Genomic DNA, 22,779 nt, shown 5'->3' on the forward strand with positions numbered 1-22,779 from the left:
AACAAGTTAATTTGTATTTATTCACTCACAACTCCTCAAATCTTGCTATTTGAAGTATAAAAGAAATGTTTACTTACAAATCAAATTATTACAGCCATCCCCTCGTGGTTCTGCTTGTTATATAAAAATCAGCAGTATTTCCAGACACTGCCTACAACTGAACATTCTTCCTCTAAAATTTCAGCTATCAAACAGACACTTCCATAAGGTTCATATCAATCAGCTGAGACACAATAATCATGTGACAGGTTAGTCCAGTCTTCCCGTAAAAGCGTGGGAGCCTTCAAATTACACAGATCACAGCCCAAAAGATCTGCAACAAGTGCTAGAAAATTTCTTAGCTATGTAGCTTGTAGAGGTGATAAGGTAGCATATGATGAAAGTACTTATCCTGCATGCACTGGAACAAGCAGGAAAGAGACCAAACTCTAATGCAAAATGCTTCCCAGCTGAGTCCTGAAAACTAAGAGGAAGAAAAACATGTTCTAATCTATTCAGTTTCATTTAGTTTAAAAACAATTGTAATATATTTAAAAATGCACAACATATAAACAATATTTGGGGCATTCTTTACTAATTTTAATGTGGTTGTTTCAAAATTCACAATATCAAGAGGATTTCTGACAATTCCTAGATAGCATATTCTCTCCTGTCAGCTCTAAACAATGTAGAGCTTCAGATTTATTTGAAAGAAAAAATCAGAACTTCCTTCTCGCACACCACACCCTATCCTGCACTTCTTATAGAAAACCACAAAAATAAAAGCTGACTGTTTTTCACATTAACAAACACATGTTCAAACTCTTCCCCCAAATCAGGGAGCTTCACACACGCTGAGTTTCCTCCATGATTTGTACCCCTGAAGTCTTCAGAGATAGCACAAAGCCATTAGCCATCTTGCTGCTGAATGAAAGGGTTTGGAATTGCTTCCATGCCATCCTGTGGACAAATAAGAACCACAGAAGTCCCTCTGCAGACCACAAGTCCCAGCTGACGCGTGTCTTCTGTTAATTTGTATTGATCATCTGGGTCTGAAAAAGAGATCCACAGTTACAATAGCAACATAAGGCAGATAAACCAAATTCCATCAACTTCAAAAAGCACAGACATGCTATTTTTCCAGATTTCCCAGCATTTTTATTTTTATTTTTTTTAAATCGAGCACACAAGACTACAGAAATGATGCAGCAATGTCTGACATTTTCAGCACACTGTTTTACTAGTTTTCAAAGCAGCAAATTATCTTCTAACAAATTCAAAGGCCCTTTAATTCACCTAACCAAAAGCATAGATACAAACAATAAAAAAAGAGGAAGAAAAAAAAAGATCCTGATTCCATTTCAAATGACCTTATAGACAAACACTTTGAGTAGATTGAGGGGAGACCTCATGGTGGCCTACAGCTTCCTCATGATGGGGACTGGAGGGGTGACAGGACCTGAGGAAGAGCATAAAGCTGCTTCAGGGGCAGGGATCAAGTTGGGTATTAGGAAAAGGTTCTTCACTGAGAGGTTGGTCAGGCACTAGAACAGGATTCCTGGAGAAGTGATCACAGCATCAAGCCTGCTGGAGTTCAAGAAGGTTTGGACAATGCTCCTGGACACATGGTTTGATTTTTAGGCTGTCCTGTGTAGAGCCAGGAGTTGGATTTGGTGAACCTTGTGGGTCCCTTCCAACTCAGAATATTCTATAACTCTATGAAAAAAAAATCACAGCTCTATTAGCTCTAAGAAGCTATAGAAGGCTTTAGTTCCATGGGAATACAGAGAGTGCATTTACAATACAGTTTATAAGATTGTAAAATACTAATTATTGCTGGAAAAAAAAATGCTTTTCATGCTTTGTGCAAGACGGGCAACCCTCCAAGTCAAAAGCAACTGCCTATTTGAAGAGGAACACTTCTTCATTCCAGCTTTAGAGGACAGGAGTACCAAATGAGTTATACAGGAGCTCAAGCAAAGACTAACAAGAATGCTCTACAACAGAAAACATGCTTAACCTGTGTTATTTCATCCATTCATGCTTCATTCCTGCCAACAAGTCTCTGGTCAGGTGATGTCAACCTGCAATTTTTGGTTATTCACCCACAGAGCTGTAAGTTTTCAGTTAAGCAAATCATTGTGGGGGGGAGATGCTTTACAGAGATAGCATATTACTCACCTCTCATATATTCAATGGTACCATCAAGCACAAGGTTCAGTAGAGGGTCAAATCCTTTCAAGACGCCACTTGCTATTAAGAACCACACACAAAAGAATGATTAGAGACCAAAACCAGGAATACAGAAACACAGGAGGTTGAGAACACACTCAGTTCTCCAAATACATTCCCTCCCTCAAGGGAGGCAATCAAAAGAGTGACGGGTATTAAACAGCACGCTTTATCAAAATGCAGATCTGTGAAAACCCAGCCTGCGTTGTATTCCATTTTTTACAACTAATTACAAAAGCGTTAATGCCTTAAAGAATATTTTGAGTTTTCAGCCAATTTCGTGAGCGTTTTAAGAATATCTCAGCATAACAAATTAATACAAAGTCACAGCATAAAATAAGTAAATAAATAACAGAGACCCCTTGCAGAAGAACATCAGAAATGAGGCAAAGCTTTAACATTTTTCCCGCAGACAATCCATTTTCTAGGTGTCCTCCTGGAACGTAATCTTTTCAGCATAAGCACTAGCATTATGGGAATGCACTGCAGACAGTCAATGGCTCTATTCTAAAACAGAACACGGATCTTCAAAACTTGTCACTAAATAAATTGCAGGACTACACAGACAGATCTCTCGTGTTGAAAAATACTTGATTATCAGCATTACTATCATTGCTACCAGCCCAAACCCAGGAATAGAATCCTGTATTTGAGAAGTTATACGAAGATTATAAAGGTAATAGCATGGTTTTTCTGAGAAAAAAATCTAAACCAAGATTCAACGGGATTATAAATCACTCAAAAACTACCAAAAAAATCACCCCCCATTTAACAGTAGAGTACAAATAACTTCCAAAATTCTGTAAGCATCAGGGCCCACTAGACTTTTAAAGGAGATTTTTAAAAACTGAGCTTGCTTTGCAAAGCTTATGCCCAGCACCTCCCACACAGCATTTTGTTAGCTTTCAGACAAACAGGCGTCCTGCAGGTGGCACTATCAGCTGCTCAAGGTTGGATAGCTGTAAATACAACAGGAGCAAATAAAGAAGGAAACATAGCTGCTTTGGAAGTGATGGAGAGACATGGAAATATATTGAAACAATTTAAGAACTCCAGGAACTTTCCGCAAGTTAAGAGATGAGAGGGAAGACAGGTGTGTGAATCATAACAGCTAAGAACGTTTCTTTGCTGCTTTAAGAGCACCCTCGAAACGTGAAGAATCAGGAAAAATAAACAAGACAACTAACAGAAGATGAAAAAAATGCACAGACGAAATACAGAGATATAATCGCAGCCAGGGGATTAACAGAAAGATTAGCGGAGACAAGCTTCGCACCAATAAATAGAGAACTATAACGAATGAAAGCAACCGTTATTCATCGCCTTTCCTTGAAAATAAGCGGCAAAGAAGAAGAAGAAGACCCCAGAAGAAAGAGAAGCGAATCCCGACGTGAGGAGATGGCAGGGTGCACGGAGGACCTCACGCTGGGGGCATCCGTGTCCGGACCCAGCCCGGTGCCGGCTCACCTTCTCTCCCACCTTGAAACTTCACCCGGATCGTTTTGTCGATGTACTTGGAGAGATCCAAGATGCTCTCCTTCTTCTTCTTCTCCTTATCCTAAGGGAAAGGAGAGAAGGCGAGCTGGATTAAAGAGGAGCCTCCCGCAGCCCGCCCTCCCTCCCGGTTCCTTATACGCTTTTTACACAACCCTCTTTGCAACGCCGCTACGGAAATCACCCCGAGGCAGCTACGGACGAACGCGGAGCGAGGGGACCGGCCGCCGAGCGCGACCGCGGCGCCCTCCGCCAGGAGCGCGGCGCCCCCACGGGGCGACGAAGCCCCCTCCTCACCGCCATCTTGCCCGCGCCGCCACCGCCGCCGCCGCCGCCACCACCCCCGCCGACGTTCGCCATTTCATTTGCCGCCGCCAGAAGTGACGCCGCCGCCTGGGTAAACAGCGATTGGCTTGCCAAGGAGCGCGGGGCGGGACTTCCGGGCCTGGTTGCTAGGTAACCGGTGCGGAAGGGGTCCGGCCTGGCCCGGGCGGAAACAAAAGCGGGCGGCGGCGCGGCGGGGCCGGGATGGCGGCGCGGCGGGCCCGGCTCCAGGCCCGGCTCCTCCTCCTCTTTCTGCCTCAGGTGAGTGATCGGTGCCGGCCCTGAGAGCGCCCTGGGCTTTCTCTGGTGCTGGGGGTGCCATGTCGGGATAGGGGCGGTCGCTGGATAACGGGAAGGGGCCGCGGCCGCAGCCCCCCCCAGTCTGTCGGGTGTGCTCTCCGTGATCCATCAGTGTTTGTGTGTTACTGCTTTGTTCCGCGGTTGTCAGCGTGTTCCTTATCGCTCTTAAAGCGTGGTGGATTTGCTCAGCCAGAGCCTTCTCCAGGCAGCCCCTTGGGAACAGCACGCAGGGAGGCAGATGGGTTTGGGGCTGGGGTCTCCACAGCAGGGGTGGCTTTTGGCTTTAGGGTTATCCCAACTGATGAGTCTCTGAGAAACGAGCCGGTGTAAAACAAAGGGGGCTTCTGCTGAACCCTTAGGTCGCTTTGATTCCTGCATTCTTCTTCTGTGCTAATACATTTTGTGGGACAAACTTTCCCAGGTCTTACAAACACGTGTGGCAAATCGTGCAAGTAATCCTGATGCAGGAGAGAATGGATTTTTAGCTATTGTGTTGTGGCGTGGTACATAGTTTGTGTATTTTAAGCTCAGGTGTTCTGCGTTCTGAAAGTGTCACTAAGATACCTTAACTGCTTACTAGGTACTCTGTAGAGCAGCATTTCTTCTTGGGTCTTATTAGTGCAATATCTTACTATGATGGTTTAATTTTTTCCTCTTACTTGTCTCCTTAGTGTTTCCTGGCAAGTGATCTTCAGTTACAGAATGAGCTGATTACCAATTGACATACTTTCTTTCTTACATCTGCATAATACCTTCTCCTCCTCATTTTTCACCTGCGTTGTGTGTTTTGCAGTTCCTAATAATGCTTCAAATGCACTGGTAGTGCCAACACGAGGTCTACGAATAATAAGGTGTAAGAAGGGGTTGAGGTCTGGCATGGAGTTCATCATCAGCTTTGAAAAAGTGACCACTGTCACTTACCTACTGTAAGCTACTAATGTTTCAGGTATCCAAGCTGGCTTGTTCAAAAACTATTTGAAGAGCTCTGATTTTGCAGTGCTTTACATCTCTTGTACTTGCCTGTAGGAGTTTTAGCTAGTATTTCATCCTCAGCTTGAGGCAGAGAAGAGTGCTGTGATGCACTTGTACTAAAGTGATGTACAAGTGAGTGTACTAAAGTGAGTACAAGTGACTGATGGATGGGATTATTCCAGGAGGACAAAGCTGACAGCTCCTACAATGAGTTGTGTGTATTTACTGTGTGCTAGTTCTACTCATCATATGTTTATACAGACCAAGATGTAACCATATATTTATACAGACCAAGGTACTGCCTGTGATGTAACCCTATGAACCAGTGTCCCTAAGGCAAGGACAAGCTAATAACTTGCTGTACCTGTACCATGGTGTGCCTCATTCTTTTCTGCTAGCATTACTATATTATGCTAGAAACTGTATTGTTGGAGTGACAAATTTAATCCTTAAGTTTTGTTTTTCTTAGTTTTGATTATTTCAGTGACCTGACTCAAGCCTAGCTCCCCGGCCTGTTAAGCTGGCAGAACTGCGAAGGCTGTGAAATCAGAGGGGGGTCATGAATAAGTCACATCTTCTCTAGATACTGCCGTACAAATTTATAGCCCTGTCTTGTAAAACAATCTCTCTGTGTACATCCAGACTCATGTGACCTCCTTATAGTATAAATTGCCCCTTTCAATGTTGTCTTAAGCTTTCAGCATGTAATGTACTTCCTTAAAGTTATACAGACTGTATTGTCCAGCTGTGACTCTTCCTTCTGTGGAAAAACAAAGGTTTAGGTAGTTAAAGGTGTGTGGGGTGCCCTGGTGAGTTTGGAGACATGGCAGAGACGAGCAAACAGTACGAATGAGCCGCCAGGTTGGCTCAGTTGCTCACGTTGCAGTTTCTTGAGAAACTTGGTGAGCTGAGTTCTTCTGCACCTTCTTCCGTCAGTTACCTTAAAGGCCCTGGTGCTCGTCTGCAAGCTGCGTTAGTTCACCAACGTGGCAGAAAGTAACCCGTCAAAATCTGGGGGGTGGTCTGCTCTTTTAATGCGTGAAATAGACCACGTAAGGGTCTGAGGTTCAGAGCAAACAAGTGGGCCCTTGTAGTGCCACAAACTAATAGATTGGCTCAGCTGCCTCTTAAGTTGTGCCCTCAGACCTGATGCTTCTGATGTGTGAGAAGCTTCACCTTGTTTTGCAGCTTTGTATTGTAAACCTTGTTGATTGTAGGACAGGCTTCAGAAAGCCACGATTCTAGCAGGTTGCCAACGTTGCAGAAATCTTGCTTGTGTGGATATCTGGATGTGGATGTCTAATTGTAAATGTTCTGTTACCATACAAATATTCTTTATCCATATATGGAAAATGGATAATTCCCTACTTAACTGGAAGAAATTACTTCTGCTATTTGAGTCTAAGAAGCCTGTTCCATTTTAAGCTTGTCATAGTCTTCTAAATCATATGTACTGTATGAAGCAAGAATCATATAAACAGTTTATCATACCAGCTGTTATTTTTTTCCTGCAGATTTTGAAAGAGGCTGGGCTTGAGATCCAAACTCTTGGAAAAGAGCTTTTTGGGGTTGTGGGAAGGTTGTACAGGATCTGCACAGGAGATTGTTTTCTCATAGGTTAATCCAGGATATGGAGTGATCTCTAGGAACCGTGAACAATAACAAAGGTTGCCGCTGTCCCAGTGCATCAACCTCACTGCTTTGAACTTACTCTGGCAATGTGATGCCTAGTGATATAAACAAAAACAAAACTGGAAGCATCAAAGCCCTACAGTGCTGAAAAAAAGAAACTCTAATGCCCATGGCTCTCCGTAGGTGGGAGAGAATGAGAACAGGATCGAAGTGGTTGTTAACAGACTCCACAACTATGCTTTGATGCTAAGTGATAATTGCATTGTAAAAATGTTTGTTAATCCCCGTTCATTTCTGTCCTCCATGGACAATCTGTAACTCCTTACACCTTCTGCATTTAGCCCTGATCGTATTCCATTTAATTCCCATCATCCTTGATTTTTACTTGTTTGTTGGCGCACAAGTGCACAGCTTTCTAAAGTGTTTCGAGTGCTTCACAACAGGAACCTTTTACTCCCCTAGTATTTCTTTGAAGAACCATTGAGTTGCTCAGAAAGCCTAATTGCATATTGCTGTCTTCAGTGTGCCACGTGGGGATTCTCACTGAGTTCCAGTAATGGCCATATAAATGGAAATGGAGCAACACACCCTATACCTATTCTCTCCTCTTAAAGATGTGTAGTTTCTGTTATAAATGTCAGATCTTTAACTGTGCAAGCTGATGGTTTTTCAAATGCATAAAGCCATCCTACTGCAGGTAGCTAGCACCTGCAAAACTGCCTGAAGCATTTGGAGGCAGCTGTGCATGTGATACTCAAAACTGAGCTGTCCAGGTTTTGGATGTGATAGTGTAAGCATTGATAACACACCAGTGTTTTAGTTATTGCTGAGCAGAGTTATTCTCATCCTAAATCCAAAGCAAAGCACTGTATCAGCCGCTAGGAAGAAAATTAACGAAGTCAAGGACTTTCCGGCTTCTAATGCTGTCCTGGCAGCGAGAGGCCTGGAGGTGCACAAGAAGCTGGAAGGGGACACAACCAGGACAGCTGACCCAGCCTGGCCAAAGGGTTATCCCATGCCACGTGTTGTTGTGCTCAGCAGTAAAACTGGGGACATTGACCAGAGAGGGGGCCCTGGGGCTTAGGGACTGGCTGGGCATTGGCGAGCAATCGTGTTGTGCACCACTTGTTCTTCTTACATTCTGTTGTTACTCTTATTACTTATTATTTTCCCTTCCTTTTCTGTCCTATTAAACTGTCTTTGTCTCAACCCATGAGTTTTACCTTTTTCTGATTCTCCCATCCCACTGGGGTGGGGGGGGAACAAATGCCTGCGTGATGCTGAGCTGCCTGCTGGGTTAAACCACAGCAGTCCTTTTTAAACCCAGACAGCTTCTGTAACAATAAGCAGGAAACACTCTTGTTCTGGTCGTCTCTATATCTATACTAGGGTCTCTGTGGCATGTTACTCTTGCGAGACAAGTTCAAGATACTAACGACTGTGGACTATTATTTAGCGATGCTTCCTTTTGTTGAAATGAAAGTGGTTTAGGTGCTGTGGTTAGATAGCTCAGATATGAGCTAAAGAAGCGCACTGTGACAAATAGGTGTTTATTTTTCTTGTTGCTTTTGCTAAATATGTTTTTTTCCACCACCATTCTGCATGGTGGTATCTCCCTTCCCAGTGTAGCCGTGTCTGGAAGCTTGCACTTTGGTCAAGGAGCCTTTAATCAGCTCTGAAATAAGCAGTGTAGCCCGTTATGCCCAGTACACTTCAGGACACATCTGGTAGATTTTAGAGAACCAAATGAACACTAATACTGAAGAATAAAGTTGCTGCATCAGTTACCCAAAGTTAATTATACACAAAAGAGCTAAAGATCAAATATTTCTACATCCCACATATTTTGGGTTGAGTTTTGTTTACCGCTTTGCTGATACTTTGCAGTGAAATGGTATCATTTATTCTCCAGGCAGTTCGGAGTTCGTTTATGATTAAAGACAATTCTTCAAAGTGTTCCAGAAAGCATGCTCACTGCAAGCATTTCCAAGGGTGCATCGTAGCATCCGTGTAGTAGGTTTGAAATAAATGGGGAGAAACGTCTGAGGGATTCTTTCCATGAATTTTAGTACAAGCACATTAAGATTCAGCTTTGCTTCCAGGTGTCTTTGTCATCATGTTTCTCAGCAGCTACCTGGAGAAACAAATGTGTAAGATGTATTTGTAAAAGTGTATCAGTATCAAACCATTAATCTGTTTAAAATATGAGTGTTAGAATGAGATGTGACAGGCTCATCTGTGAACACCTTTCTATCTAAAATTGTTAGACTCTAAGCCAGTACAGCAGTGTGGTTAGGGATAGTATATATTTTTTTCTCTAGTAATCTTGAAATCTTTCGATTCACCCAGGTTTAATAGAGAAGGAGTCTTCCAAATGACTCTTGTGCTTCAGATGGCGAGGCAGGTTTTAGGGTATCTGCATAGGAGAGGGATCCTGTAAATATAAAGGCTGCTGGAAAAGCTCTGCTCGAGGAGCGCTGGACGGGAAAAATAGCCAAGGAAGAATGGGAGCAGAGGAGCTGGGTCTTTGGGTAGGGGATAGTAGGACATGAAGGCAGTTGGTAGAAAGATGAAATGAGTTGGCTTGGAGTTGTTCAGCACAGGGGTATAAAAACACTGCTAGGCTGGATTAAGGGAGGGAGCGTCTCTTTAGCTTTCTTCCTTCTGTCATACTGGCTTTTGGGTTTCGTCTTGCCAGTCATTCTTCCTGCTCTCCATCTGCACTTGACGTGGAACCCCTGGGGAGCTGCATTTTAAGTCTGTGATCAGAACAGGGTAGGTGTTAGCTGTTGCTGATCAGCTCTTGCACAGTGTTAAGACCTTCGCTGTTTGTTACCATCCTGCATCCCTGGCAACTAGGCTGAGGGTGGGCAAGAGGCTCAGAGGGAATGCAGCTGGGGCAGCTGAGCCGAGCTGGCTGAAGGGATGTTCCATGCCATATAGCTTCGTGCTCAGCAAAAAAACTTGAGAGAGAGTTTTTGCAAAGCAGCTGCTGCTCAGGGACTGTCTGGACTTTGGTCTGCTGGTAGTGAGTGGCTGCTTTTGCATCACTTGTCTTTGCTGTTGTTGGTTTTGGTTGTGTTTTTTTTCCCCTTTTTATCCTCTGCTTATTAAACTGTATTTATCTGGACCTGCCATTTTTTTCCTCACTTCTGCCCTTCTCATTCTCTCCCCAATGCTGGAGGGGGAAAGTGAATGATCAGTTGGGCTTGGCTGCCAGCTGAGGTCAGCCCACCACAGCCATGTGATGGGAAATCAAAAGCGTGCTTTTGCCCTCCCTTCAGGAAACTTAGGAGTTTGTCCAAGCAGTGCAGTGTCAATGTACATAATCTTTTTATAGTCTATTACCAGGCAGCAGTGCTTCACTGTCCTCTTGCAGAGAAACTTAAGTGCTTGAAGGCCTGAAGCAGTAGTTAAAGATCAAGACTTTCTATCTTCAAAGAAGCATTGATCTGGACTAGTGCATTTGAATTTAAAAAAAAAAAAAAAAAGGAAAAAAAAACCTCAAAAGTGAATTGTTCAGAAAGCAGGACAAAAAGTCTTTTGAATGTGAACTAAGCATTGAAAGCTTTCTACAGGGACCGCAATGGTCAGATCTTGGCTAGTCCCTAAGCACCATGTCCAGCCTTTCCTTAAGCACCCCCAGGGACGGTGACTCTACCACCTCCCTGGGCAACCCATTCCAATGGCAGACTGCTCTTTCTGAGAAGAAATGTCTCCTAACTTCTAACCTAAACCTCCCCTGGTGCAACTTGAGGCCATTTCCTCTAGTCCTGTTGCTAGTTATGTGCAAGAAGAGGCCGACCCCCAACTCCCCACAGCTTCCTTTCACTGAAGGTCAGTGTGACATGAAGTGGCACAGAGGGAAGAGGGAGGGAGCAGAATCTCCTGGTGGTGGGACTGTTGTTTTTATAACCATATTCAGGGGGGCTTCATTTGATTCTTTGACCAGTTCCTTTGTAGGAGCGAATCTGCCTTATGTATCTGAATTCTTTGTTTGAAATATGATGGAAGTGATAACGAATTCCACTGTATTCCCTGCACAGACCCTGAAACTTTGTAGAATCGTCTGCTTTTCTTTTAATTAGAAAGTAGACTACTTGACAGCAAGTTATGCCCATTACTTCTGCTGTTTCATGTGACCCAAACTTCTTGTATTGAATTTTGTTATATTTTCAGGTGTACTGCGAGTATGGAATGGTACATGTCCTTTCAGAGAAGGGGAGCAGCAAAGGAAAAGACTACTGTATCCTCTTCAACTCGCAGTGGGCCCATTTGCCGCATGATCTGGGTAAAGCTGTAAGTACCTAGATAAGTAATAACAAAAGAATATATTCAAAAATGCCTTTGTTGTAGGGGAAATTTCTAATTCCTATCTTGGATTTAGTAGAATCTGAAACACGTAATTTGCTTGCTGTGCTTTGAAAAATATTTTCAATCTGTTAAGATCTCCCTAGACAGTGCTGTGATGGTGGTAGTCCTTTCCAAGCAGCGTGTAGAGAGTAACAACTATTTCAGGTTCAAGATGAAAGTCTTTCTTTTGCACATCACGATCAATTAAATGAGAATAAAACTTACCTGTGGTTGGAAAGAAGCTTTTGTGTTAGTGTGATACAAAAAAGATACCCCATGACCTTCCTGATATCCTGAAAGATGGCTTTTAGTGCTTCCTCGGTAAGTTCATAGTTCTGTTAAGTTTAGGAATAAATAATTACAAACTGTCACGTGTGTTCTGTGTTATCCGGAGCTGTGTAAGCTGATGACTTTTTTTCCCCACTCGGTGGTGATAGGTGGCCACTTAACATGACTTCACTTACGAGACCCGCTCTGTTTACAAGCAACAAATCTGGGAGGACACCGTTACCAGTCAGCTCCTTTAGTACCTGTACCAAGAAGTTACCATCAACATGCTTTTTGAATTTCCTGGATCTGTTGTATCACCTGTGTGGTATTCACACTTAACATCTGGCAAGTTGAAGTCAGCCTTAAGGACAAAGGCAGTTAGAGGACTTAGTCAACCTTAAGGACAAAGGCCTTTAGTTCCTTATAGAATTATCAGTGTTATCATCCTGGCAGGGTGGTCTCTAGTAGACTCCCACAATGACATCTGCTTTGTTTGCTTTTCCCTTAATCCTTGCTAAGAGGCCCTCAGCTGTGTTGCCATCAGCTTACAAGCTCTGTACAATCCTGCCCTTCTGTTACAGAGCCACCCCCCCACCTCGCCTGCTCTCTCTACAGAGAGAACAACGCTGTTGCTACTCTGAGAATACTCTCACTTCTTCATTACTTGTAAATTCTAAATTGTGTTTTAGAAACCCTGTGCTTTCTTGCTCTTGATTTTATTTATATATGTATATATATAAAATTAAAAATATTTTTTCTTTTCAGTCACTCTTGCAGCTGCAGGATCAGACAGCATCTGTTTTGTGTTCTCCTTCTGATGTACCTGATGGGGGATTTAATAATCAAATCCCCATGGTGATGCGAGGGAATTGCACCTTCTATGAGAAAGTGAGGCTTGCTCAGATAAATGGAGCTCGTGGGCTGCTGATTGTTAGCAGAGAGAGGCTGGTAAGTCTGTTTCTGTCTTTCTAGATTACTGATGCTCCTCTAGCATTAGGTACTGTCTTACTTTCAGTGCTTATTGCTGGTATTTGATGCTCCTCTTTAAATACACACATATATGTTATTTATGTTTATTTTTATGTATCTTCCTGCCTTGCCTAGCTGTGTGTGGAAATAATACAGATGAAGAAAACATTAATGAAACAAGAGGATGTACTAATTTAAGTAGGCAGAGTGCTGCATAGAGCCCCTGTAACACTGAGTCAGGGGCTTAGAATTTTCCTCATGTCAAGTGAAATACTGGAATCAAAAAGATTCCAAGCCAAACCATTCTATGATTCTTGACCTCTCTGGGTGTCTTTACATATTGAGCCACTAACTTCAGAGAACTGTTAATGATTTCAGGATCTCTTTCTGGGTGGTAACCACCAATTCAGAGTCTAGGAACATACCGGCATAGTTTATATTACTTTTTCCAAGTTGCATTACTTTATATTTGTGCTAAAGTGAATTGGCCATCTTTTTCCACTCGTTCGGTTTGGTGGGGTCTTCAGGATTGGTATATTTGACTACCTGGATTCATATCGTCTGCAGAATTGGAGACTTTACTCCACCTTACTTTTTCACCCTAACAATGAAAAATGTTGAATAAAAGCAGTCCAAGCACCAATCAAGCGTGGACCCTACTGCAGTCTCTTCTCCTCCCTGAGATGAGAGGATTAAGTCCTAACATTTTGCTTCCTGTTCCTTAAATAATTTTTAGTCTGTGGAATGACCTTTCCTACCCAAGAAGTTTTTTAGTAACTTTTTTAAACTTTGGTGTATGCAGGGCTGTTTCTCACTCCTCTCTCTCCCAGCTGCTATTGCACAGCAGTATTTCCCCTTTCTGCAACGTGCTCTCCCAGAGGCAAAACCAGCATCACTCATGGCTCAGTTCTGGCCAGCAGTGGGTCCCTTTTGGAGCTGGCTGGAACTGGGTCTGATCTGACCCGGGGCAGCTGCTGGGCTCTCAACCAAGCCCTTGACACGTGGACTCAATACAGCATCTTTATAATTGGTTTAAGATTTTTGATAACGTATTAGCAGTATTTTTTTTGTTTTGTATTGTGTTTTGGGTTATTTCTTCAGTGGATTGCCTGTGTAAAGATAATCTTAGATTATATTAGATAATCTTAGACTATATTCTTAGATTATTTTTTTGTCCCTTTTTAGAATATTTTCCAAATTAAAAGGAAACAAAACTTTAACCCTTTTGATGTAGTCTTTGCAGAAATGAATATATTTTTGCCTGATCTGAACTGTCTTTCAGGTTCCTCCTGGGGGTAACAGGAGTCAGTATGAAGAGATTGATATTCCTGTTGCTCTGCTGAGCTATTCTGATATGTTAGATATTGGCAAGGTAAGCTCAATACTAAGTATTTAGTATGTATTTAGTATTTAGTTGCTATTTCATACCAACTGAAATGAGTCATTGATCTTCAGTATGTGAAGCTCATCTTAGGAGCTTTGGCTCTGTAGAGAGTTATATTCACAAAGACCGTTATGTTTTATCCAGTTATCTTATGTTTTATGAAGTGTCTATCCTATACTTATTTTGGGGAGCCTTGCCTTGGAATAGTCCTAGTCTGACAGTGTACTTTAAATACCTGTTGGTAGCTGGAATGCATCTTCTTGGTTCACTTTGCCAGGAAGAAATTCAGCCATGTGTGATCAGGAAGCTAACTTCATAAGTATGTTACTGGCATAAAAGAAAACGGGCATGTAGACTCTTTCATATGATATAAGCTCTTTCATTGTTGTAGTATCATTATCTCTGGATCTTCTCTTGAACTGAGGCAGCAGAGGAAGACCTGGTCGTGCCAAGATGGTTCTGCAGAAGCAGAACTGCAAATGTCTGTAGCACTTCTAAATCACAGAGAAAGATGTCTCATTAAATTGTGTGTATATTTGGAATGTCTGAAGGTGTTCTTTGCATTCCCTTGACATATAGCCTGCGTTTTTTTTAAATACCTTTCCTGGGAAAAAGTAATATCAAAAACAAATTTGGGAGACTTAAAGAACAGGGTGGTTCTAACTGAAGACTGATCACCAAGTTCCTTAGAGTTTTGTGCTTGCCTCTGCAGAGTTTCGGCAGGTCAGTGAAAGGGGCGATGTATGCACCAAATGAGCCGGTGCTAGACTATAACATGGTGATTATATTTGTCATGGCCGTGGGGACTGTTGCAATTGGAGGCTACTGGGCAGGAAGCAGAGATGTGAAAAAGTGAGTATGAGGAATATAACGTGCCAGATTTTTTCTTGTACTTTTGTTGGGGGCAGGACGGAACCATGGTGGTGGTGTCCTCTAAAGACAACCTGGTGGCTGTGCAGCTGAGGATTGGAGACTGTAACTGGAGTGGGAAGATGCTAGCGTGATATCTGAGAGCCCTTGAGTCTGGTGTATAATTTTCATGTATGGTATTTTGGTGTTTTGCCTTTTTTCAAAAAGCCAAGCATTTGAAAAACTTGAAAGGGAAATTGGATTGGAATAGGCTGTTTGGGCTTTTGCAAAGAGTCATCTTTACAAGTCTTTTATGAAAATTATAACGATTGATTTCACTAGTATAGTGTAAAACTGATTAGCTGGTTAACATATGTTTATTATGAACGTTTTACTGAAATTTTGTGATTACTTTTTGCAAGTAGGTGGGGAGGAGGTCTACTCTACGCATTTCCAACATTTACTTTACACAAGCTGATATCAGGATTTCTTCGGAAGACAGCAATGTATTCTGTGGGAACTTCCAGGATTCAGAGTTTTAAGTGAATGAAAAATAGTACTCTTGATATAATAACTTAGTGATTACTATTACACCAGATTATTCTGGTGTTCATACATCCATGTAAAATATTAAATTCCACTGACTTGACTGGAAATCCATGCAGGTATTGGTGTAGTGTCATCTTTTCCAAGCCCATGTAACTCTTCCTGAAGTTTCAGTGACATTTTCTTGCAGAAGTAATGGTCTGATTATAGCCATATTACTCTTTCAGGCGATACATGAAGCACAAACGTGATGATGGGGCAGAGAAACATGATGATGAAACAGTCGATGTGACTCCAATAATGATCTGTGTGTTTGTAGTAATGTGCTGCTCAATGCTGGTCCTCCTTTATTTCTTCTATGACCACTTAGGTACTCTTCAGTTTTATTTCTATTGATACATCTTCAATACTACTAGGCTGCCATTGCTTCAAGAACAATTTTACTGTAGAAGTGATTATGAAACATCTGTCTTCTGCCATTTTTTCTCATCGCTATATGATATAAACCCTTTAAGAAAATCCTCGGGGTAGACCTCTGTACCTACTTTAGTAAGGTTGGATTTGGTATTCATAGCACTTTCAAATATTAAAATCTATTAAGTAGATAAAAAGGTGTAAGATGCTAAGTCTTTATTTTTATCAAAGGATTTCTCAAACCTATACTCTTTCTATTATTACTCAAGTTGATTTCTTAGCCTTATAGGTAAGGTAAGCTTCTATTGATCACTTTTTTATCAAATTAAACAAATAACTTGCAACCTTAACACCCTGAAACTTCCATTCTCATATTTCTGAGGAAGCTGTGAAAGATGCATACCATCTGTGTTAATTCATTTTGTTACTGAGTGATTTTAAGTGTTCCCTTACGGAGTTCACATGTACCAATAGTGAGAAGATGAACACTTCACTGTGAATTGTCTCTTTTGGCTTCTGATTTAAAGCTTACTTTAAAAATATTAGCCAGAAGCTTTTGATTTGTTGAAGTAGCTGTTGTATAAAGTACCTGAGTAAAATGACCTGGAATTAGATATTTAAAGAGCATAAATCTAATCAACAATTATTTGAAGTCTCTGTTTAATTTTCACTGATGAAATTTAAGCGTTATTCAGGCTTTTTCTTTTGAAAGAAAGCATCTCTTACCTTATCCTTCATGGACTTACTACTTTTTATTTGTCAGTCTATGTTATCATAGGAATATTCTGCCTGGCTGCCTCAATTGGACTTTACAGTTGCCTGTCTCCTTTTGTAAGAAGACTTCCCTTGGGAAAGTGTAGGTATGTGACAACTTGTAAGTTTTCTAATGGGAGAAAATAAATTTATAGTATAGGGTAAGTAAGGGATTTACAAGATGATTTCATATTTCAAAATGTTTATGAAGGAGGAGGGCAACTACATATACAACTGTATCCATTTGTGTTTCATTTTCAGAATCCCAGACAACAACTTGCCTTATTTTCACAAGCGTCCACAGGTCCGGATGTTGCTGTTGGCGATATTTTGTATCTCTGTCAGCGTAGTCTGGGGAATCTTCAGAAACGAAGATCAGTAAGTGTATATTTCAGTTTCTGTGCAAGAAGACTGTAATATACGTTACACTGTTATTGACATCTGTAGAAGCTTAAACCTATCCAGAATCTAGGAGTTAGAGGAAAGAAATTAGAAACTTAGACATAAAATTCATAGTTGCTCTTGATGTACTTCATCTTTGATTGGTCTAAGTTACAGGAAATTCTCTCGCTAAGCCTGACTTCTTTCCAGAAAATTCAGGCTTCACTGTGTCTGGAGTCCCAGCCAATGTTCTGATCTCACTGGTTTCACACAGCTTTTCAGAAGTGGTATAGAAGTTTGGATACAAGTTGTCTAATTTGTTTCTTTAGGTGATGGTCCACATGTGGATTTGTTCTGACGGAACAAGATCTATGAGAATTGTCCGATCTTCAGAAAATGATTTACTCATACCAGACAGTTGAGGGGAGCGATGTCCAGTGTTGCTATGGTACCTAATTATAGCACGTTCATTCTTCTTACCACTTCAGTTAAAGGGTTTCTATCACAGATTCCATGTTAGAACTGAAGTGCTGGCTTTAGTTTCTGCTGATAGTACTGAAGGTGTCTTTCCTGTTTTGAACACCTTTTATTGCCTTTGTGGGACCTGTTTTCTGTGTTAAGGCTTTGGATCATTCACTGACAAAATTCACAAATCCAAAAAGCATCAACTCTGGAACTTCTTGTAGAGCAATAAGGAACCAGTGTCAGACTGAGAAGTACTATAGTGCCATTCCAACCTGTGATAATTTGGACTGGAAGACCCATAATCTTCTGCCTCAAAGCTGGAGTGGACTTGAGTGTCCTGCACAAAGCTTCATCAGCAGGTACTCGGGTATTGATCAGAGGATCACAGAAGCATAATGCCTCGTCTGCATCTAGTCTCTAGCAGTTGTAGGGAAACGCTAGTGTTCTATATCTCAAATCCTACTTCTGTTTCATCCTAGCTATCAAGAATAAAACAAAGAGCTTTAATTCTTCTAGACTTAACTTGCAAAAACTTGCCCAGGAAAATTCTTCCCCTCACTGAGATTCCTAGACAGGAGGCTTTCAGCAGTGTTTTATCCAAGGAAAAGACCACTAGCAGCCTCTGAAAGGATTTGTACATCTCTTTCTGCGGATGATTCACTCTGTGTGTGTTTCCTTTGGAGAGTGTGTCAACTTGAACCAGTTTCTTTTAAGACTGGTATACGAAGAAGTATTCCATCAGGAAGTATGATAATAAGGTGATTCTTAATTACCAGTATTAACCAAGAATTAATCTGTTTTTCCATCCTGATCTTAGTTGGTGACTGTACCACCAGCAACCACAGCTGCATTTTTATGGTTGCTAAAATGAAAGAGCAGTGTGTATTGTAAATGTGAGACAAGGTATGTAGGGAGAGAGAAGAATGTTCTGATAGACCTGCCACAGGTTTTAGCATAGCTAGTTTTATTCTCTATTCACTTATTTCTTTAAACAGCCAAGACCACAACATGCTACTAGTTTATAATAAATGGGTATAAACTCCAGTATTTTTTTCAGCAGCATTATAAATCTAATCATTCATGGAAAAAAAAAATCCAGGTATTGAAAAGGATTGTGGACATGGAAAAAATAGAATTTGAAAAGCAGCTACTGGCAGCAAATATGCATGACAACTTGTTGTGTGGGGTTAATTGCACTCTGAGGTAGTTATGTGTTCAAAGACCCTTTGATTGCTCTGAAGAAATTGAAACAAAGAGGATAAAGGCAATTAGCTTGTTCTAAACTATGTCATGTCTATGTGCTAAATGATAGACTAAAACATGGATAGTTTGGACCAAAAAAAAAAATTGCAGAATTACAGAATGTTTGAGGTTGGAGGTCCTGTGATCCAGCCGTCCTGCTCAAGCAAGTCAACCTAGAGCTGGTTGCCAAGGACTGTGTCCAAATGACTTTTTAATATCTCCGAGGAAGACTCCACAGCTGCTCTGGGCAACCTGTGCCAGTGTTCATTCACCTGCACAGTGGAAAGCAGGAATATTCTGTGTTTCAGTTTTTGCTTGTCACTTGTCGTGTTACTAGGCACCAATGAAAAGAGTGCGGCACCTTTGCACCCTCCCTTCAGATATTCATGTACATTGATAAGATCCTCCCGAGCCTTTTTTTCTCTAGGCTGAGTAGTCCTGTCTCTCTCTGCCTTTCCTCATACGAGAGATGCTTCAGTCCCTCCACTGTCTTTGTGACCCTTTATTGGACTCTGTCTAGTAGCTCCATTTCTCTCTTGTACTGAGGAGCCCAGAACTGGACACCATACCTTAAGGTGGACCTAAGGCTGAGTTAGAGGGAAAGAATCACCTCCCTCAGCCTGCTGGTAACACCCCTCCTAACGCAGCCTGGGATACCATCATTCACCTTTGTTGTAAGGTCATATTTCTGATTCATATTCAACTTGGGGTCCTCCAGCACCCCAGCCTCTTCTCTGCGAAGCTGCTTTCCAGCAGGTCAGCCCCCAGCATGTACTGGTGCATGGGGTTCTTCCACAGCTGGAGGATTTTGCACTTTCTTCAGTTTCTTTTCAGCCTGTCTCTCCAGCCTGTTGAGGTTCTTTTGGATGACAGTACAACCTTCTGGTATGTCAGCCACTCCTCCCAGCTTTGTGTCATCTGCAGACTTGCTGAGAGTACACTCTGCCCCATCATCCAGATCATTAATGAAGAAATTCAACAGGATTGGACCCCACGTGGACCACTGGGGTACACTGCCTGTTACTGGCCTCCAACTAGACTTTGAGCCACTAATCAACACCCTCTGGGCCTGGTCTTTCAGCTGGCCTGTACCTCACTGTCTGCTCATCCAGCCTGTGTATCAACATCTTTCTGTGGGGGTATTGTGGAAGACACTGTATAGAAAGCCTTCCTGAAGTCCAGATAAACAGTATCTGCTGCTCATATAACAAAACAGTCATTTACTTATAGAAGGTTATCAGGTTGGTCAAGTACAACTTCATACTCGTGAATCCGTGATGACTACAATGTTGATTTCAGACAAGGGCTTTTAATAAAGTCTTTATTTTGGTTTAGTTTGGTTGTTGTTTTTTATTTTTTTTCCCCAAGCATGTCCTTAGTGAAAACAGAGCTTGATCTAACTGTCCTACTGCTTCCTGTAAAAATGTAAATTTTCTCTTCCTTTAGGTGGGCCTGGGTTCTGCAAGATGCTTTAGGAATTGCTTTCTGTCTTTACATGTTGAAAACAATTCGCCTGCCTACATTTAAGGTATGGATGTTAAAAGATACTACACTTTGGTTTACTTTAAAATGGTTTACTTTATCTACTACAGCACTGTGTACCAGTGAACTTCTCTTCCATACGGTGATGATTTCATGTTTTAGATCTTTGATTTAAAAACAAGAAATGCTGAAGTACCGTATGATTCAGATTCTACTAAATGTGATTACTTCATAAAGATTTGTTGTTTGTGGAGATCTGTCAGCTGTGATTTTTCAGTCCTTCTCAATGTCATTTTGCTGGAAATCAAATATGAGTAGCTTCTACCACTCTGTTTTGTTTTGTTTTTCCCTAAATTTGACACATGATGGATGCAATGTTCTAATTTTCAAATCTTCCAGAACTTAATCAGTATTCTAAAATAAAAATTAGTGTTAGTCATTTAGTTGCTTCTTAGGCACTCCTCAAACTCTTTTCCAAGTTATCTTCACCTATAAATTTGTTCCCCGTTCCCCTGTACAAATTGGCCGAGATAGTGTAGATACTGTTTCAAACTATGCCTAGCCTAGCATTGTTCAGAGAAAATGCAGAAGTTTTTAGTATCTCCTAACAAATTGAAACATCATTTTCAGATTTTACAGAATAAAGAATTTGAGGGACTAACATGTAACTTTGTATCTGAGAATTATATTCTTGCTGCATGCAAAATGAGATTCTTCCATTTAAAATATTTAGGAATTGAGGAAAAATTAGGGTGACTTGTTTAGTCCTTGTTAATTTTTTGTTCTGAATACTCTTAAGTTGCTTATTATATGCTGCTGCTAACTAATGCGTAGTATAGAAGTACACACCAAGTATCTTGTCTCTTCTTCCAGGGTTGTACCTTGCTCCTTCTGGTTCTTTTTGTCTATGATGTATTCTTTGTATTTATCACACCTTTTCTAACAAAGGTAAGTAAAGTATTTCTCTGCCTGCTGCTGACAGAGCAAAATGTAATGACATGTTTTGCTGTGTATTCCTAAATAATCCCTAGCCTGCTGATTGATGTGCTGATTTACAATTTTGCCATTTTTTCTTTAGACTGGGGAGAGTATAATGGTGGAGGTCGCTGCTGGCCCATCTGATTCTGCCACTCATGAAAAGGTATTGTACGTAGTCTGAAAGTATGGCATTAACTTCCAGCTATTAAGCTTTCAACTTCTGTAAAACTCAAAGACCATGGGTCTGAAACGGATATGCCACTCAAAAAAGAATTTTACGTGGAAATAAGCACTCCTAAGCTCTCTGGAAATCTACAACAGAAACAAGACCAAGCAGGCTTTTAGTGACTCTTCATGATAGCTTTGGTCTTCCTTTATATTGCTTTTAAAGAGTTTCAATAAAAGGAAGCTGGTTAGCTCAGTTTCGTAAAAGTATGTGAGCATATTTGTAAATATAACTAATCTCTAATGAAGCATATCTATTTTAACCTGAAGAGATTAAATGCATATGATGTCTGTCTCTTTCCTACCCTCCAGCCCCCCCCAGTTTTGGTAATTGTTTTATGAAAAGCTGAGGCTAGGCAAAGGAGAGAAACACAAACTGGAGATAGAAAACAGAAGTCAGAATTCAACAGTTCTATACCCTTTGACTACAGCCAGCTGCGTGCACAGAGCTGTACAACATGATGTGGCTGAGTTGGGGAGGAAAGTAGGTGAGATATAGAAAAAGATGAGTTACAGTGTAGAAAATAATTATGAAGTGAATCTGTAGGAAAACCGTTTTTGTTAAATTGCTCTTGTCTTTTGCTCCCCTTTTAGTTCAAGTTTTACACACAGAATTAATTGTACAGAAAAATAATTATACTATAAGTAGATAGAATGATTTTAACACTAACATAAAATAAATTTTCTGTAATTTCTATATGTGTTTGCACCGAACCTTGTCATACTGTGCCTCAACACTGCAAGTTATGTAATAAACAGAAATGTTAGAATACACACACAACAAAAAACAAGTCTCAAAGTGATTGGAAAAATTACTATTTAGAGTATAGAGTATTTCGAGATGTGCATCATAGTAAAAGTTGTCTTGGCCATTTGTTTTTAAAAGTATTTCTTCACTCCCATCTTAAGTGTATTTTGTTTGTTGTCAGTAATGTTAGTAAAAGATATTTAATAAAAATATGTATAATGTAAATATATATATATATATATATATATATATGTTTGCTCTATCTGTAGCCTTCAGTTCCAATATACAGGAACAAGTTCTGCTGTATGTAGAGAAGAAAGTTTTTCGCAAGGCTTATGTGTCTTTCTTTCTAAGCTCCCAATGGTCCTGAAGGTTCCACGACTGAACTCCTCACCACTGGCTCTGTGTGACAGGCCTTTTTCTCTCCTAGGATTTGGAGACATTTTAGTTCCAGGTATTTCTTGTTTAGTGTGTTTAATTGTACTTGCTGCACTGTCATATTAGTTTATTCTTCTTCTGCTTCCACTTCAAGTGGAAAGTTTGATTGGACATGTATAAACCTGATACATTTGTAAGTATACCTTTTCTGTTCTTTTCTGCACTATTTACTCTTTCAATAAGAAATTAAATGCCTACTAATTTTATGGTTGAGTTTTGCATGCAGTCAAGCCAAGAAATGTAGAGAAAACTGAAGAGTTAATTCAGCAACTAATACAAGATAAACATTTTTAATAGTGTGATCACAGAGGAAATGACTTGCTCATTTGCCCATGATTTGAGTGCACAT

At 40.9% G+C, this 22,779-nt stretch overlaps 2 protein-coding genes across 3 annotated transcripts in view; one reads left to right on the forward strand and one right to left on the reverse strand.

Annotated features, from left to right (window-relative positions):
• Positions 1-4,109, reverse strand: LSM7 (LSM7 homolog, U6 small nuclear RNA and mRNA degradation associated). The gene is made up of 4 exons (XM_035568089.2): positions 4,003-4,109; positions 3,679-3,769; positions 2,161-2,232; positions 1-1,031 (listed from the first exon to the last, which is right to left on the reverse strand). The coding sequence occupies exons 1-4, from the start codon at positions 4,063-4,065 to the stop codon at positions 889-891; spliced, it is 369 nt and encodes a 122-aa protein (XP_035423982.1). The 5' UTR covers positions 4,066-4,109; the 3' UTR covers positions 1-888.
• Positions 4,081-22,779, forward strand: part of SPPL2B (signal peptide peptidase like 2B) — a 26,873-nt gene continuing 8,174 nt past the window's right edge. Inside the window, exons 1-12 of one of the 2 annotated variants that reach the window (XM_035568085.2) lie at positions 4,081-4,290; positions 11,113-11,232; positions 12,322-12,504; positions 13,808-13,897; positions 14,622-14,761; positions 15,532-15,674; positions 16,482-16,578; positions 16,733-16,849; positions 20,006-20,087; positions 20,915-20,989; positions 21,120-21,182; positions 22,347-22,446. In XM_035568085.2, coding sequence (XP_035423978.1) covers positions 4,234-4,290; positions 11,113-11,232; positions 12,322-12,504; positions 13,808-13,897; positions 14,622-14,761; positions 15,532-15,674; positions 16,482-16,578; positions 16,733-16,849; positions 20,006-20,087; positions 20,915-20,989; positions 21,120-21,182; positions 22,347-22,446 — 1,267 coding nt within the window. In that variant the 5' untranslated portion in view covers positions 4,081-4,233. The remainder of the gene's footprint in view (positions 4,291-11,112; positions 11,233-12,321; positions 12,505-13,807; positions 13,898-14,621; positions 14,762-15,531; positions 15,675-16,481; positions 16,579-16,732; positions 16,850-20,005; positions 20,088-20,914; positions 20,990-21,119; positions 21,183-22,346; positions 22,447-22,779) is intronic. The other variant, XM_035568087.2, reaches the window with a different exon arrangement.

Source organism: Cygnus atratus, chromosome 26 (assembly GCF_013377495.2).
Source record: "Cygnus atratus isolate AKBS03 ecotype Queensland, Australia chromosome 26, CAtr_DNAZoo_HiC_assembly, whole genome shotgun sequence".
Taxonomy (NCBI): domain Eukaryota; kingdom Metazoa; phylum Chordata; class Aves; order Anseriformes; family Anatidae; genus Cygnus; species Cygnus atratus.